At 39.2% G+C, this 17,811-nt stretch overlaps 1 protein-coding gene across 2 annotated transcripts in view; it reads right to left on the reverse strand.

Moving 5' to 3' along the window:
* Positions 1–17,811, reverse strand: part of RHBDL1 (rhomboid like 1) — a 2,391,317-nt gene that overhangs the window by 749,665 nt on the left and 1,623,841 nt on the right. For both annotated transcript variants that reach the window (XM_044089306.1, XM_044089307.1), the window contains one exon: positions 15,608–15,720. In XM_044089306.1, the coding sequence (XP_043945241.1) occupies positions 15,608–15,720 (113 nt within the window). The remainder of the gene's footprint in view (positions 1–15,607; positions 15,721–17,811) is intronic.

Below are 17,811 nucleotides of genomic sequence, written 5' to 3' on the forward strand. Positions count from 1 at the left end.
GATACACTCTCTCATTCTTTAACACATAATTCATAACCTTAATTATAATACATTTTTTATAACAGTCCAATTGTATACAACATTCAGAAATCAACCCATCCAGCCCAGGTATACACTTATTTTTTAATATCTACCAAAACTTTTCAAACTCCTCTAACATTAAGACCATTTCTACTTATTTTGCTTGAATACAGTTTATTTTATTTAAATTCAAATTTACCTTTAAATCATTACCATTCTCATTATATAAACTTTCAACATGCTCTTCTACAATCTTCAAAATTTTTGTCAAAGCATATTTCTTGTTCCCATTCATGTCTTTTAAAGCATCCATTCTCTCCTCTTCGTTTACTCAAACAAGGGTGATACTTCTTCCACCTTACCCTGCAACAAATATTTATTATCACATGCCTGCTCCTTTCATATTTCTTCATATATTCCCTTTTATTTATTATTTCCCTCTTTTCTGTCATAATCTTTATACTGTGTATTAAAGTCTTATATTTCATCTTTTCATTTTTGCAGAAAAAATGCATCTCTTTTTTATATTTTTCTTAATATGTACACCACCAACTTTTATGTTATCATAACAATTCATCACAAGATATGAACTACCATGATTTGCCCATTTCATGACTGAAATGTAACTCCTTAGCTATTTCTCCTACTAACATTTCGTCAGCCTTTGCATTTATAATATAATCCTCCACATTCAATATTTCTAATTTTATTGCTCAAAGATCTGAAAATTTTACCCCTTTTGTTACATCCCTTCTCTCCTCCAAACCCACAAATACACTATATAGTGAATCTCACTTTTTATATTTCTATGTAGCATGTAATTTGTTTTTCTTACCTAACACCAAGTTTCTCATGTTCATATCTGTCTACATACCTGCATAAGTTTATTTTCCATACTATTTTCTTAAATTATGGTTAAAATACCCTGTAATAATATCCATGTACTGTATGAATCATTTTAATTTCTTGAAATTAATTTCCCCTTTTTACCTATAGTTGGAGCATATATCACTATAAAGCTCCACATTTTACCCTTGTTTCTAACATCCACAATTGTACACCTACCTGGAACTACAGTCATAACAGCTAATATTGTAACATGTTCTTTTTTCAAAAATGCGACCCCCAAAATATAGTTTCACATTACTGCTCCATGTATCTTCAAACTGTTCTCTTTGTTAATCATTTAACAACCTTACATCCAGTAAAAATACAGTATCACAATTTTGTTTTTTATATCCTACCACAGTATTTAATCTTCTCCTTTTATTTATGAAACTTTTGACATTTAATAACACAATAGATAAATTACCATTTATTTTTGCAATTGTAATCTTAATTTCTTTTTTCACAGTATATTACTAATAGATTATTTCCCCCTTTCCAAAATCACTCATTTCAACTTCATTATTTCAATTATCATGCATAATCTACTCTTCCACATTATACACTTTACCTTCATTTTCAAATTATACTGCTGACATTTTATTTTCCCTTTATATCTATATCGCAAACTTCATTCACATTTTTATTAACGTTTATCTAATTTCTTTTTGGCTGTTTATCCTTATTCATAGTAACTACTTCAACACTGTCAGATTCACAGTCAAACCAAAAATTCTGATTATGCTCACACTTTTTACATAATATTATACAGTCATCTGCACTGCATGCACTTCTTTTTGGACATCCACTAATTCAATACTCATCAGATTCACAATAAAAATGGGTTTTTTGGTCCTCCAATACTTTAGCTTCCATTTTTTTGTTATTCAAAATAAGGTGACAAATTTTCCCCTCTGTAGCATTTAAACAAATATTCACTTCTTATGCCTCATTCCACATTTTTTATCATCAAAACATGCTTTTATCTCATATTCTTCTTTATATTTTTCATGAACATAATGTCTTATTTCCTCTTTAGTCACATCTGCAATTCTAAATTTTAGTTTTATCTTTCTTTTAAGTGTATAATTTGTGTCTCTTGCAATGTATTTCAAGGCTCAGAAAATGAATTTGCATTAAACCTTGTAAAAATGGTTTAGCCCTTCCTAAAGTTTCAAACATTAGTTCACAAAACTTTTTAGAGTCCATGTGTACAAAGACCCTAATATCCTCTGGTTTTACCCTAGTGGAAGTACTAAATTGTCCCAGACAAAAAAAAAAATGCATTGGTTCCCTATTCTTAGTCTCTATTTTTTATAATAGCTTTTTGTCTTTGCCAGACAGTTATATTTTCTCTATTGCCACGGTTGCATTTACAGTTTTTGCAGCAGCAACCACAAATGTCCGTCTCTCAGTCACTTGCACACCTTCACCACCATTCCACATATTTTCTTCCTTTTCCACCACACCATTACATTCATCCAGTCTATCATGAGTTTGCACACCATCCTCTCCTTCTGCCCCATCATGCTTTTGAAACAATCTGTGAGCAAGGAGCTGTAACTTCATGACTTGATTCCTTCTCATGTATCATTTTAACAAAACATCACTATCTAGACCACCAGCTTGTAATTCCATAATAAGGATATGCATCAATCTACAAGCATCATTTATATCCACAGTCAATGTATCTCTTTTGCAACTGTCATCCATAACACTCACAATTCTGCTTTGCTCACACAGTTTGTGTCACTCCTCCTTCATGATATGTGCTTCCAGAAATGGCTCATGGCATCACTTCTGAAAAGAGTAGAGAAAATTCCCCAGTATCCTGGCCAAATTTCTTCTTAGTCAGTATGAATACCATCTTGGGTCTCCCAGGAAAAGAGGCTATAAGCCTAGTGGGACTAACATGGTCAACAAAATGTTACTAAATAAATAACTGCTGTGACAAGCATGGCCACAAGCACCTCAGAAAGACTCACAAAGGACATAACAGGCATATCTCAGGCATCTGCCAGTTGCATCCTGCAGCAGTTTGTGGACTGCTTGCTGGGACATGCAGACCATTTTATAAAGGTTGTAAACACACTTTAAGCAAATTCCCCTATCATGCAAGACTTCCGCACAGTATGCTACTCACAAAGCATGCTTGGTACAGTGGATGGCACACAACTAAGCATAAGAAAACTGGCTTTGGATGATGCCCATGCATAACTCAGTAGGAGCACAAACTACTCATTTAGCTGCTTGCTAGTATGCAACCACAAAGGCTGCCTCATTGATGTTTCACCATGCAGTCCAAGGTGAATAACATTGTCTGACATTCCTATACCATGTACCATAAGCTGGACTCTGCATGGACATCCCATAATTTTCTTTTAGGTGATGTAAGATATTTCCAAAAGATCATGTCTGCTAAGATTGGTACACTTCCCACAAACACCTGCTCACAGCGCCCTGGGAGCTGCGGCTTCCTCACAGGTGCGCCGTGAACTAATAAGCTTAGCTGCAAAATAAACCGCAAACAGTTTGCAGTTTATTTTGCAGCTAAGTTTATTAGTTTGTGGCGAACTAAGTCTAGACCTACACTGTAGCTTTTTAGCAGAACTAGCATCAAGTATAGCAGTGGTCCCTAACCACCGGGCCGCGGACCAGTACTGGGCCATGGAGCACTTGGAACTGGGCCGTCAGGCAAGTGAATGCCTGTATGAGTGTGTGTCTGTCTGCATGTGTGAGTGAATTTATCTATGAAAGCAAAAGTGTCTGTGTGTGTGAGAGAGATCAGGAGAGTGAGAGTGAGAGTGAGAGCAATGTGTGAGGGAATGCAGGAATGAATGAAGAAGTGGCTGTGCGTGTATGTGTGTGAGATCGGGGGAGTGAAAGCGATGTGTGAATGAATGCAGGAATGAGTGAGGAAGTGGCTCTGTGTATGTGTGTGTGTGTGTGTGTGTGTGTGTGTGTGTGTGTGTGTGTGTGTGTGTGTGTGTGTGTGTGTGTGTGTGTGTGTGTGTGTGTGTGATCGGGAGAGTGAGAGCGATGTGTGAATGAATGCAGGAATGAATGAAGAAGTGGCTGTGTGTGTGAGATCGGGAGAGTGATAGTGATGTGTGAGTGAATGCAGGTATGAATGAGGAAGTGGCTGTGTGTGTGTATGTGTGAGATCAGGAGAGTGAGAGCAATGTGTGAATGAATGCAGGTATGAATGAGGAAGTGACTGTGTGTATGTATGTGTGAGATTGGGAGAGTAAGAGTGATGTGTGAGTGAATGCAGGTATGAATGAGGGAGTGACTATGACCGTGTGAGAGATCGGAAAAGAGTGAGAGCGATGTGTGTGAGTGAATGTGTGCATGAATGCAAAAGAGACTGTGTGTGTGTGTGTGTGTGTGTGTGTGTGTGTGTGTGTGTGTGTGTGTGTGTGTGTGTATATGTGTGTGTCACGGGGGGAGAGTGAAGAGGGAGAGTGATCCTGGCAGCAGCAGCAATGAGGTCTGTGTAAGTCTGGACCATAGCACTGGACACATACCTCTCACTCTCTTAGATCAAGAAATCTGGACAAAGCCAAAAATAGTGGGGGTACAAAGGCACAAAATAGGGACACTTTTAAGTACTGCTCTCACAAACTTAGAAAGTTGATAGAAATGCAGGTTTTGCATTAGCATGAATTTTCTGAAGGGTATGAAGTATGAAACTCAACTGTCTGTCATTATTTTCTGACTTCAACCCCAATGATCTGTCAGTGATTTGTCAGAAAACAATTTTATGAGAAAAAGACCAAAAATATGAGGCAAAAACTGGACATTCTGCAAAAATCTATACAGTTGAGAGGTATGCTGGACAGAGCCAAATAATAGGGGCAGATTTTAAATATTGCTTTTATAAACTTAAAGTTAATAAGGTTGCCATTAGGTTTGCTTACTTCTCAACCATAGTAGATCAGTGTTATGCTGTTAAGCAGAATGTCCACTTTTTCTTTTGGTAATTGTCTTTTTATTGTACTTTTGAGCTTTTCTCCCCACGTCTCCTAGTCCAGTCGGGCAGCGTGCCACGGGGTGGGGGACACCTTGGGAAAACCTAGATTCAGCAAGAGAGCCGAAAATCAAAAAAGTTTGGGAACCACTGCCATAATCTCTTGCAGAATGTATCTCCAGGCGCTTGAAGATGCATTTCTTCTGTATACACAGCACGGGTGGCACACTTCAATTCACAGCAGAAGACAAGCCATATATCAATTGTCTGCCACATCCTGCAGAACGTAGTGCTGAGTAACCCTTAGATACAGCCAGATCATGAGAGAGATGAGCCATAGGATACACAGCTCCAACTGTCCTCATCTCCGGGTCCACAGCAGATGTGAAAACAACTGACACGGTGTGAAAAGCCACAGTCGCACAGATCTTTGCATGAAGGTAAGGGCTGACAATTGAAATAAAAAATTAAGCCATAGTACAAGAATAAAATAAAATGCTGCAATCTGAAATAAATGTAGAGAAACTGAGTAAGGATGCATCATAGCATTGGAATAGGCATAACAGGATGTACAAGAGTCACAATTTATAAGAGATAAGATTACAGGTACTATCACTTCCCAAAGTAAGGGCACATGGTGTACACTGCCAAAGGACTCAATGGCATATAATGGACAGGACCACAGGATCTCTCGTGTGAAGTAGCAAATTGTTGATACCTACCCCAACTACCATCACGGGCTAATTGCTTGGCTTGCGGTGCTTGTCCTTTATCTTGAACTGCACAATCACAGAAACCCTCTGTGCTGTAGCGGCACAAGAAAATTCATGGTCACTTGAATCTGTTGGCATGCTGCAGCTGACTACCCACTGTGAACTTGCTCAGCTGCTATAAACAGCCTCTCTAGCCTCAGTGTAGTTGTTAACAGGTTGATTTACGCAACTGATTTTTTGTTGGCAATGATTGACATTTGAGACACAGATGTCTTGCTTTTATGGATGAACTGGGATCTAAATGCACTAGCGAATCCCTGGGCATGCAAACTTCCATCAAAAGACGCAGCACAGACAGAGCACAACACTACAGTATTCTGTGAAATTAATAGACAGTGCAAAATGAATGATGGCAGACTTAGCAGAAATGCTAAAGTCATGAAGGCTATTTGGAACATAATTATAAAAGCCTAGTGAACTGCAGCAAGCACAGCAAAAAAAATATTTAAAGTACCTGAACTGAGATGAAATAAATGCAATTGCTATATGCAGAGCTACTGCCTTTTGTATCTCACATACACAGATTTTAAATATTCAGAGAAGTGGTTTCAAAACAACCAGTTTCACAGTGGAATACCTAAGTTTAGTTTGCTCCTTGTACCAGATCCTTAACTAAAGATTTTTCTGCCACATGCATTGTCATGCAGCAACACATTTTCCATTGGCCCTAGCCTAGTAATACTTCTACTGGCATTCTACTCACCTCAGATAATAAACAGAGTACTTAACTGCACATGCTCTCCATTCCTTAACCACCACAGAGGCTGAGAGTCTGGAGAACATGTAATTATCTTGGAATTGTTTGCCATGCCAGCCTTTTGTACCATTTTTGTCTGATGTCTGATTTTCAGATGACAAAGCATTCTGTGAATTAGTGTCAGTGTAGAAGAGAAATTCCTCTACAACAGTACTTGCTAGATGTTGACACTAGTCAGCCTGTATGGAAAGGCTAAATCTTAGTTCAAGGGAGGCCTAATCAATTCTGAAAATGTGTACTTAATATGTTATTTCTCTAGTACTTTTATGTAGAATGAAGTGTTCTTCAGGGAGTTGGCATAATGGTCAAGGTATTTACCTTACAGACAAAAGGTGCAGGGTTTGATTCTCACATGGGGCAATTGGCTAGGTTTATAATGGCCCACAAGGGCAGTTAGCCTAGTACTAATTCAAGAACCCATCACTAACCCCTACTGGACAGGGGAAATAGGTGCTGACTTTGAGGTAACATGGGTGAAATTCTTGGCTAGGCTTATAAGGGCCTCCGGGCCAATAGCCTTGTATCATCCTATGAACCTAACCAATCAATAAATGCATTTGATTGTGCTTGTATACCAAAATAATAATGTGTAAGGTCAACTCCTTGGTTACAGCAAGAGCTTTAGTGTGTGTGTGTGTGTGTGTGTGTGTGTGTGTGCGTGTGTGCGTGTGTGTGTGCGTGCGTGTGTGTGTGTGTGTGTGTGTGTGTGTGCTTGTGTGTGTGCGTGTGCGTGTGCGTGTGTGCGTGTGCGTGTGCGTGTGTGTGTGTGTGTGTGTGCGCGCGCGCGCGCGCACATGAGTGTACATGCACATTTATACAGCAGGGATGAATTGTCTGCCTCTGTGGACTATATTGTATGTTTTTTGTATGTGGAGGGAAAAGTACTTTTTTAATTTTATGGCAAACTCAAAGAATTTTCTGGGCTTTGAGGGTGTCTCATTGGGACAGATTCTGACACCAGTGTGAAGACAGGGTTACTTGACAGGAAAGAGCCGTGACATTTTGCATTACATTTTATTGGAATGAGAAGTATCAGGAGGAGAAAGTAGCAAGAAACTAGTACTGACTATGGAGATGGAGTTGTGGAAGGGTTAACAAGTGCAGGTGGAGGATCTCAATCCCATGGCACAGATGGACAAGAAGAGGAGGGAATAGGAGAATCTGTGGAGATGATGACTATCGTAGGAATAGGAAAGAAGCCTGGCAAAGTAGAGGGGTTGAGGCACCTGGCCATAGCAGTAGAGATCACAGAGGTGGTGTGACTGGAGTGAGGAAGGTTGCAAGTAAGAAAGGTGATAAAAAGTAAAGCAGGAAGGGATATCCAGCATGCCGAGAGACAGAAGGACTTTAGGACTTTAATTCATCAAGTTAGAAAAAGCCTTAGCAAGGAGAGACCAAGTTACAGCAAAATGTGCTCTTTGGGTCTCAGACGTAGTAAAACATTGAAGGAGGTAATCAAAGTGGTCAGCACAAGAAAGCAGTGGAAGTATAATATGGTGCACACAAGTATCAATGACCTATCAAGGGCACGAGATGTAACAGTAAGTACGGGAAAGGTTGTGACAAAGGGAGTCAGGAATAGTTGGGGGGGTGGAAAGTAGCATTCTTATAAGTGCTGCCTGTGCCACAAGGCAGTATATCAAAGGACAGCAGAATCAGTGAGCATAAAGATCAGCTATAGCAGTGGAAGTCCTGTGGTCATGCAGTGTATCACATACACACACACACACACACACGCACACACGCACACACACACACACACACACACACACACACACACACACACACACACACACACACACACACACACACACACACACAGTATCTGCCCAGTATCTGTTTCAAAGGTGTATTGTCATACTAAACATCCAAGCTGAACATTTATTTTCATACTTGCATTTGTCAAATGTCTTTTTAGCAAATACAAAAAAATAATGCACCTCCCTTTCTAGACACAACTGTATATTTAAGCACTATATCTAACATCAGTAACTCAGCTCCCTATGTAGGACTCCTGCTAGCCTAAAAGCAAAACCTATGTTGGTTCAATAAAAGGTATTACATTACATTATGTTTGTGTTACAGTGGTTTTGCATTTTCAGTTAGTGGACCAACATGACATTTCTTAATTTTTACTAAGATCTAAAGACATCATCCTACAGCTGTGCTCTTCCTTTATCAAGTGCATTGTCGAATACAGTGCCATTTGATATGCACAAATCTAAACATATCATTCTGCTGGAAAAGCCCAAGAGATTTCAAACCAAGAAAATTAAAGGCATAAATCCTTTCATTATCTTAAGAAAGTAATGGTTGTCTTTTTACTCAGTAGCCATCAGTCACTTTTAGGTGACCTATGTGTCATTTTTCAGGACGTGAAAGATCAAATCCTATTGAATCTCCTATTTCAACATAAAATTAGTGGCTCTGCAAACATCTACAGTAGTGACCTATGTATACTCCAACAAATTAACAAGACCTTCGGTGCAATAGGTTTGTAATCCAATATACTCCCAGCCTATGGAAGAGGTTACCACTGCAAGTCTAACAAATAAATACTTCATCTACCTTTAAGGCTAGTCTTGATGATCGGATAGGTAGACACAGTCACACAGGCTTATTATGTGAGAACCTGCTCGACTGGGGTGTAAATACTATTAAATGCTCAAAAAGGGTGAGAAGAACTTTCAAGTGTGTCCACCTAAAAATGTACATAGTTAGGCATCTTAAAGTTCTGATGATCTCTTGCCTAATATTGTTGCTATATTCCTTTGACCACCATACGTCTGTTGTGACTAGAAAATCCTTCTGCACTGTACATCCTTCATGGTATCTCCTCAAGGTCCATAGAAGATACAAACCCAATTTATTCCTCCCTTATAAGGTTCATCATTGATTATAACCACACCCCACCCTTGGTATATACCTCATTCAGCAGCTTAATCAGTTCTAGAAACCTCGATTTACTCACCTAATAGATCATAGGTCTTAGTATCCTTCAGTTCTGTATTACACTACAAGCCATATCCTTCTACTTATGCTCATGTAGGCTTAAAAGGTCACCTGTAATTAGCATTCTATGCTACGAATGACCTCATTTCCACAGTCTTCGAACTCCTTCATTTATATGGAACTGGAGGTAAAGCAAACATGGACTCTAGAGATATACTATACAACATGAGGTAGCAGGATCCTTGACCTGATCATTACTAACATGGGTGACCATTGCTCTACACCAATAGTCAACTCCTCCCTGGTTAGATCTGACCACAAACTAATCACCTTGGAAATCCACATCCCACCCCCACCCCCACCGCAAAGGTAACCACAATGAAAAACTTCTTCAAAGCTCATTTTGGGCTCCTAAGAACAGAGGTGGCTAACTTCACAGCACCCATGCAAATGGAGAATATTTGCATGACCGCTGAATCATACACCAATGCACTGCATGAACACATACACAAATGCATGGTTCTCACCATACCCAATAGAACCGAGATGTTCTCCTACAAAAAAAGGAAGCCAATCTGGTGGTCCTCTGCCATAAACAAACTCTACAACAGAAGGAGAAAACTGGCGTGGAATAAGGTGAAGTCCCAAGACTGGAAAAACTTGCTTATCAGCCTCAACAAAAAGTTGAGACCCCTCATCAAATCCTCTAAAGCTAGCTATGAAAACAGAATTGCAGCAGATAATAAAGACAACCACAAAGCCTTCTATAGTTATGTAAAGAACCTCCATGGCAATACACAGATTTGCTCTGAGCTACTGCACAATGCTACCTCCTATACCGAGCCAACAGATATTGCCAATATACTGGCTGACAGATTCAGTACCAACTTTACCCCCTCAAAGAACCAATCACAATACCAGTAGATAGCCAGGCACCCAGTATTACTGCTGCACAGGTTAAAACAGCACTATCCAAGGCCAAGAATACAGCTTCTATGGGACCTGACAATATCCCTGTCTGTGTTCTACTTGAATTACAGAGTGAACTGGCACCTCACCTGTGTGCCCTGTTCAATCACAGCCTCACCTCAGGCTTTGTCCCTACCGAATGGTGCACTGCTATAGTCATCCCTCTCCACAAAGGAGGAGCAACTACAGACCCTGGGAATTATCGCCCCATTAGCCTGACAAGTCTGATATGCAAAACTATGGAAACCATCATCATGGACCTAATAAACAAGGATAAAGGGGAATCTACAAACTCTGGATCCCACACAGTTTGGTTTCGTGAAGGGTAGATCATGGCTGCTCAACTTTGTTGACTTCTTTGTCAGTCACCAGAGCTGTGGATGAAGGCAAGGTGGTTCATACAGCCTACTTTGATCTGGCCAAGGCCTTTGATACCATTCCCCACTCAGGAATCATAGAAAAACTCACTAAGATAGGCATCAACCCCTATAGAACTAGGTGGGTTGCAACCTGGCTCACAGACAGAACTCACAGTGTGAAAGTAGCTGACTCCAAGTCAGACTGCTGACCAATCATGAGTGGAGTCCCAGAGGGACTGGTCCTGGGTCCTCTCCTGTTTGGTATCTACTTCTCAGAAGTCCAGTCCAACACGAAGACGATTGCAAGTTGGGAGCCATTATTAACTTCCCAAGTGATGTTGACATCCTACAGAAAGACCTCACTGAGACCAACGACTTGTGTCAGAACCATGGCCTTAAGCTCAGTGCCAAAAAATGTGTTGTCATCCCCTTTGGGAAAAACCAGTTCCCAGATCTGGGAACACAGGTTGACAGCAACCTCTCTTTTGACTGCCATACTGTCACTGTGGTCAGAAAGTCCTTCTATGTGGCACATCTCATTAATAAGGGTTTCGCATCCAGGAAGAAAGAGGTCATTGTCTCCCTCTACTCTTCCCTCATTAGGCCAATCATCAAGTACAGTTCCCCATTTGGCATGTACCTCACTAGACACCTGCAACAACTGGAGAGGCTGCAAAAGTACTTCACAAAGAGGATCCTAGGCCTTAAACACTTGTCCTATATGGACAGACTCAAAAAACTCCAACTATTCTCTGTCTCATATTGCCTATTTAGAGGTGGTCTCTGCTTGACTTACAAAGCCATGTCTGACCCAGCTCTGTTAGAAATACTACATCTAAAGAAATCCCAATCCCTCCACACCACATGCTCCAGAGACCTCAACCTCATTACCACAATCAACAGAATGTGCTGGAGGGACAGGTTCATAACCCAGAGACTGCCCATGCTATGGACTAGTCTTCCCATACATGGCAAACAGAGCACCTCACTGGCCCTCTACAAGAGAAATTTTGATGAGTGGATGGGAAATAGAAAAGTCAACCTGTGGATCACTCCAGTAGCTCTACTCAACAGAGGCACTGGAAACTAAGGTTGGGTGGCATGATGCCAGGGTAATCCTATGGGCTAGGCTTGTAAAGGCTCCAGGGCTAATAGCCTAGTACACACCTATGAACCTATGAACATTATCAACAGCTTCTACAACAAGTATTTAATTCAACATACTTCCCCTTCCACATTTCTGGAATGACCTCCTCTACCCCCATCTCTGGAATGACCTCCCCTACTCCCATCTCTGCAATGACCTCCCATTGTACATCAAGCAGAGTACCTCCCTGGCAACCTTTAAAAGCAATCTGGATGACTGAATGGGTGACCACAAATTTTCACCTGGGATTTGTCAGATAAATCAATTTAATTGTGGACACTTAGTCTTCCACAGTACTGGGTGATGTGACTGACATACTTGATGGATTCATTGGCCATAAGCTTAATAAGAGCATATGATTCACAGATAGAAGTCAGTTGCTCTTAGCATGAAGCTTTTGTTATCCATGGAAGCAGAATAATTAAGGGCTAGTTTTTCTTTGAGTGGGGCTCTTCAAAGTTGAAGCTTTCAATTCAGTTAAGTTACCAGGAAGGAGGACTGGAAATGATTGTCGCTAACTCTAGGTGCTGCACTGGTAGCTCAGATGTGAGACTTGTGATGGAACATGGACCTCAGGTTGCTCATTCTGACATTATTGTAACAATTCTGCTAGTGTGACCCACAATAAACATAGATCTACATCATACTGTTTTTGTATTTACATAACTATGACATGATTTCCCTGATGGTTAAGTTTATTTTTATGTATTTTTCTTATTTATTATACTAAGGATAAATTAAATGTGCCATCTGGGAATAGTTAGACTGTAAAGTAATATGGAAGAGCAGTACATGTGGATGGCTAATCAAAGAGGTAATACTCACATCACTGTAGTATAAACTGCTCAAAACTGCTTTTGCAAACATGGAAGTGATAGACAGGATAGGTACACCATGTTCTGCATGTACCAGCAGTGCCCTCAGCATTTAGTAAAATACAAAAGCTAAGGCATGACATGGCAGGTGAATAGAATTGTTATTGAGGTGAGATGGGCTAGTACATTAATATCTACATTTTACTTCTACATGATAAAGCACAGGACAAGGAACATGTCAAATACTTGTCATGAAGTCCCAGCGTTTCATCCTCCTTTTCTTCCTAATAGATGCTTCTCAGAAGAATCTTATCGTACATGACATATGGTGCTATATGATGACAAGTATCTTTTTAAATATCTGCTTATTCATAATAACTTAATATTGACAAAAGATGCTAGTACAAAGAATCTAAACATTTGAAGCTTAAAATGCTTCATTGTATAAGGATCTACGTCTTTCTTTGTATGCTGATTACCACAGCAGGAAGCTGAAGCTAGCAGTAACATCTAATATGCCATGCAAAGGAGAAAATGCTGAATAAATGCATTATGTTAGCTGAGCTATGAAAAAGATAAGGATTTAGAGCAGGGTCCTGTTTACGTTTTATATTCTGAAATCAGACAAGTATTTGTGTCTGTCTAGTCGAGTCTTAAAGCCACTCAAGGCACAAATATGTAAAAAACACTCAGGTTTATTTGAAAAATCAGACAAAAACATAATTGTTTTTTTTCCCCTTGGCCATTTCTACAAAATATTCACACTGGTTACCATGCCTTACGGGTAAGGCTCAAAGTCCATTTTGGTAACCCTGCTACAATGGCTCAGTCACACACAGCCCTTCTGGGAACAGCCTGTCAAATAAAGGTCATGGCTGCAGGCCTTGGCTAGCTTTCCTGCTATTTCAGCTCAGCAAAGTTCATTGCCCGAACTTCCCAAAGGACACATCCACAGTAGGTCCCAAATGGACAGTGATGGTGTGAAGTATTGCCAGCTATGCCAGGAGAAGTAGGGCAGTGGATGTGTACCATATGTCAGCATAGCTAACTGGAGTTTTGTAAAGAATTATATGTCATTTGCATATCAAAATGATTTGTACAGGTGCTTGCGTTGAAAATGTATTTGTAAAGCTGCTTATGTTACAAATGTGCCAACAGTGTATCCTGCTGGACAGAAAAAGAAATACACTTGTATGTCAGACTGCACTATAACTATTGAATTGATATTGTAACAGGATACTGGAAGAGAAGAGGTTAAGCTCAGCCCCAGCTAACTTTTATTAAAATATCCTGAAATTAAATTACTTAATTTAGGCCATAAAGATTGTATCTCACAGGTCACAATGCAGACAGAGACAAAAAGTCTGTACTAGGAAGCCTTCTGTATTGTCCTTGGTTGCGAACTAATTGCTACTCTGGAAGGGTGGAAGTTTGAAATTGTGTTATGACTTCCAGAAGCTGCAACAGAGATCTTAGCAAGGCTCTAAGTATGTAAGGTAACACATCTGCACTAAATCCTGGCAACCTCTAGTAAAGGGGATAGTGTGGGAACCAAAGTCAGATGACCAGATGAATGTGATGTCATGATGTTTTAATACTTGATAAGATAGAAGTCTTAGAACAGTCTGGTTTTGTAACCTGGCAAAGAAGGATCTCTCACCCACTTCATCTTGCTTTGCTTTAGTAAGTAAACAGGGAATAGTAATTTGTTAGATCAGTCATAAAAATATAGTGAGATTAGTTATGTACTGTTTTTCTATATCTGTGAGAATCTATTCACCTATGTTATTTTTTTAATATTATTTTGTGATTGAAACTCTGGTGTTTATTGTTAATAGTTATTTAGTATTTTCATGCTCTTTTATTATTTATTATTAAATATATTTAAAGTTTTCATTGTGGCTGGTCTTTTAGATAATATTTAACCTTTAAGAGTACTTACTTTTATTTGGTGACACTGTGGCCACTCCTGAAAACCTTTCAGTATTAGTCAAACACTATTTGTATTAACTTCACTCAGTATAATTGGGTACCCTTGTAAGAGCCTTAGAGTAGCTGGCTTTGGAGTGTCTGATGGCAGTAACTACCTTATAGCCTAGGAAAGGGTAGCAGAGTGAGTAAATATGTGCCAACCTTTCCCAGATTTTAAACAGTTATGCTGTTAAAACTGAAAAAATAATACTTTTAGACTACTAAAATAAATTAAATATATTTATATTAAATGACCACATAGTTTAAGTCAGCAATATATAACTATAATTTGCAAATTTTATTTGGTTCAACATTGAGATTAGCATAAATTTAAAATATCTAGCAGGATATTATACATGCTTTGGGCATCAAACCTTCAAAGTTGTGGCTGTCATCTACTGGGCTCTGATTCATCAACAAACAGGTATATTAAAACATCTCCCAAGGTGGCAACTTTAAAGATGTTATATTGTCAATGGATTCAGAAAGGAAGCCCGGGTATGAGGATGTAGGGGAATGCCCTCTAAATTTATAGAATTGTTATGTTTTTTTAATGAAATATTTTGATAAAACCACCACTTGATACAGCAAGACCTGAGAAAATGTACCATATAATTTTAAATATGCATACGTTTACATCAGGTACACTATATGTATCCCCTGAATTTATTTAAATTTGACATAAATTAGGGAGCTCCTCTAGTGTAGGACCTTATGTATCATCAGGAACAGGTGTGATGACATGCCTGGGTTATCCACTGGTGCTTGGAAATACATGGGGGGTGACATTCTGTTTAAATAACTTTAATAATTATCCTCATCTTGAAATATAAAAATATTTACAGCTGTGGCTCCCTGATAAAGGGTATGCTATCACATACAAGATGATAGAATTTAAAGAAGAATCCAAGATCATAAGAGTCAGAAGTGCAACAAGTATCCCAGTAACTATGACAACATAAGTGTTGGGACCTCTTACGTGACCTACCTGCCAGCACACCAGCAAGATACAGCAGGCTGATTCGAAGAATGCCATGTACCATTTCCAATGGAACACCAATCATCAGCTGAAGAAGTGCATTGAACCCCAGCTGCTCCAATCTATAAGAGACAAACAAAAAAGAAATGGGGCATTTACCATCTCTGGGAAACCAGAATCAAGTATGACCTAGATGCAGAGAATACATAAGTTCCATATGTCATGCTGATAATGGAAAACATTTACCAGTGGAAGTAATATTTGTAGGATAGTTTCAAGCATATAATTTAAAGTTCTTTTACTTTCTCTGATCAGTCAGTGGCTCACAACAGGTATAGGTTTATACTCTAGGAAATGCACTGTTCTTACCATGAGGAATACGACACAAACATCACTACAAAAGTTTGTAACTTCATTTGCAATTGTGGGAGACTTGTAAATTGCTGCAATATCTAAGCATCATTTATATATTATACTGCACTTCTATCCCCATAAGCAGAATTACTTGTAAAAGTTGGGTGTTTGTATTTTGAACTCAGACCTTAGTCTTGTAGTTTAATTTGTAGTTGTGAGAGAATTGTGAACTACTGCATGATCTGAGCCTCATTTAGACATTTATTACTGCATTTTTCCTTAAGCCTAGTGCCTTAGACTGTGGTTTGGATTGCAGTAGTGGCAACACTCTAATTTTCACAAAGATTTGTGCTTCTACAGCTGTTTACATTCCAGTTTTGCTGTTAAGAGTCTTATATTCTGATTAACATTTGTCTGCTTAATATTGCATTCCAATGTCTTTTTGTTTGCTACATTGCTACTGTTTTTTTCCCCTGTCCTTATGTCTGTTTCAGCCCCCAACTGATACATTAACTATTGCTCTCCCTGCTGCTTCATACTGTTTGTACACTAATTACATTTTTATTGCCTCAAATGTAAAAACTAAGTTACAGAAATTCTAGCCTACCTGCGGGTATTGACCTGTAGTTCAGAGTCACAGGACTAAGAGAACTCTTATTTTGTATAGGGTCTGAAGTCACAGAGCTCCACTATTGGCTTTATTTCATCGGATCCCTCTATGCCCATCCAAATTATTTTATTCAAGACTCCAAGAAGTATGCAAAGCCCTGAACTGTATGAATCAAGCTTTTCATCAAAAAGGGAAGGAAAAAATGCTGTGCTGAGCTGTGTTCAGCACACTGCTGCTATTGCACTTGCTCTGTAGTGGGCTGTCTGTGCAACAGACTCTACGCAAAATCTATACAACCTTAGAAATCAAGGTCTGAGGCTCAAATATCCTGCACCAAACACAAATAAACACAACTAGAGCTAAAGTACACTCCTACATAAATAACTAGGTATTTCCCCACACCTTAGCAACAACGCCACTCAAGCAGTATTCTAAACAAACTGAACTGCAGTTATAGTTATGCCTGTCCAAAAGTAATTTCTGTTGAAACCATGGACCAGCACTTTTCCACAATGTCTGTAGCCAGCCAGATTGAGATGGGTATCTGGAGACACTGTAAGAGTTGTCCCAAGCTGTCTAACGATCAACTACTACTTAAACAGAATAGCACAGTATGTAAGAGATGTACATATGTAATAATAATAATCTTTGGAGACAAAAATCCTCATGCACAGTAAACTCAGTTTCCAAAATTGTCAGCTGCACACCACACACCACACCTCACCAAAGACATCACAACACACATAATCTGCCATATGCTTAGGTTCTAAAGATTAATTTTGCTAAACCTCAAAGACCTCCAAAACATGACACAGGCACAAAGCACACTCAGCATATTAAGCCTACTTCCTCACAAAGCACAAGGAGTCCCAAAGTCACAGGTGTTGAGCAGGTAAGGCAGGCATCTACCCAAACAAGCATTCTAGTTATAGGTGACTCTATTGTAAGTCATATAAATGCACCTCTTACCAGGATGAGAAAGAAAACGTGATGTTTAGTTTCATGTTTGGAGCCAGGATCTGTCACATCACACACACACTCAAGTCCTTGAACAATAAGTATCAATATGACTCTGTCATAGTACACATGAGTGTAAATGACTTGCGATACACCTGTCTGGACTATATTTAGAGAGACATAATGGAGCTCTCAAACTATGTGACCCAGTTAGATACAAACCTAGACATGAGCAACATTACCTTCTACAATGATGATGCCAAAATATGAGCAAAAAATAACTGACTTCAAT

This window comes from Protopterus annectens, chromosome 12.part0 (genome assembly GCF_019279795.1).
Source record: "Protopterus annectens isolate FY-2018-M chromosome 12.part0, PAN1.0, whole genome shotgun sequence".
Lineage (NCBI taxonomy): Eukaryota > Metazoa > Chordata > Ceratodontiformes > Protopteridae > Protopterus > Protopterus annectens.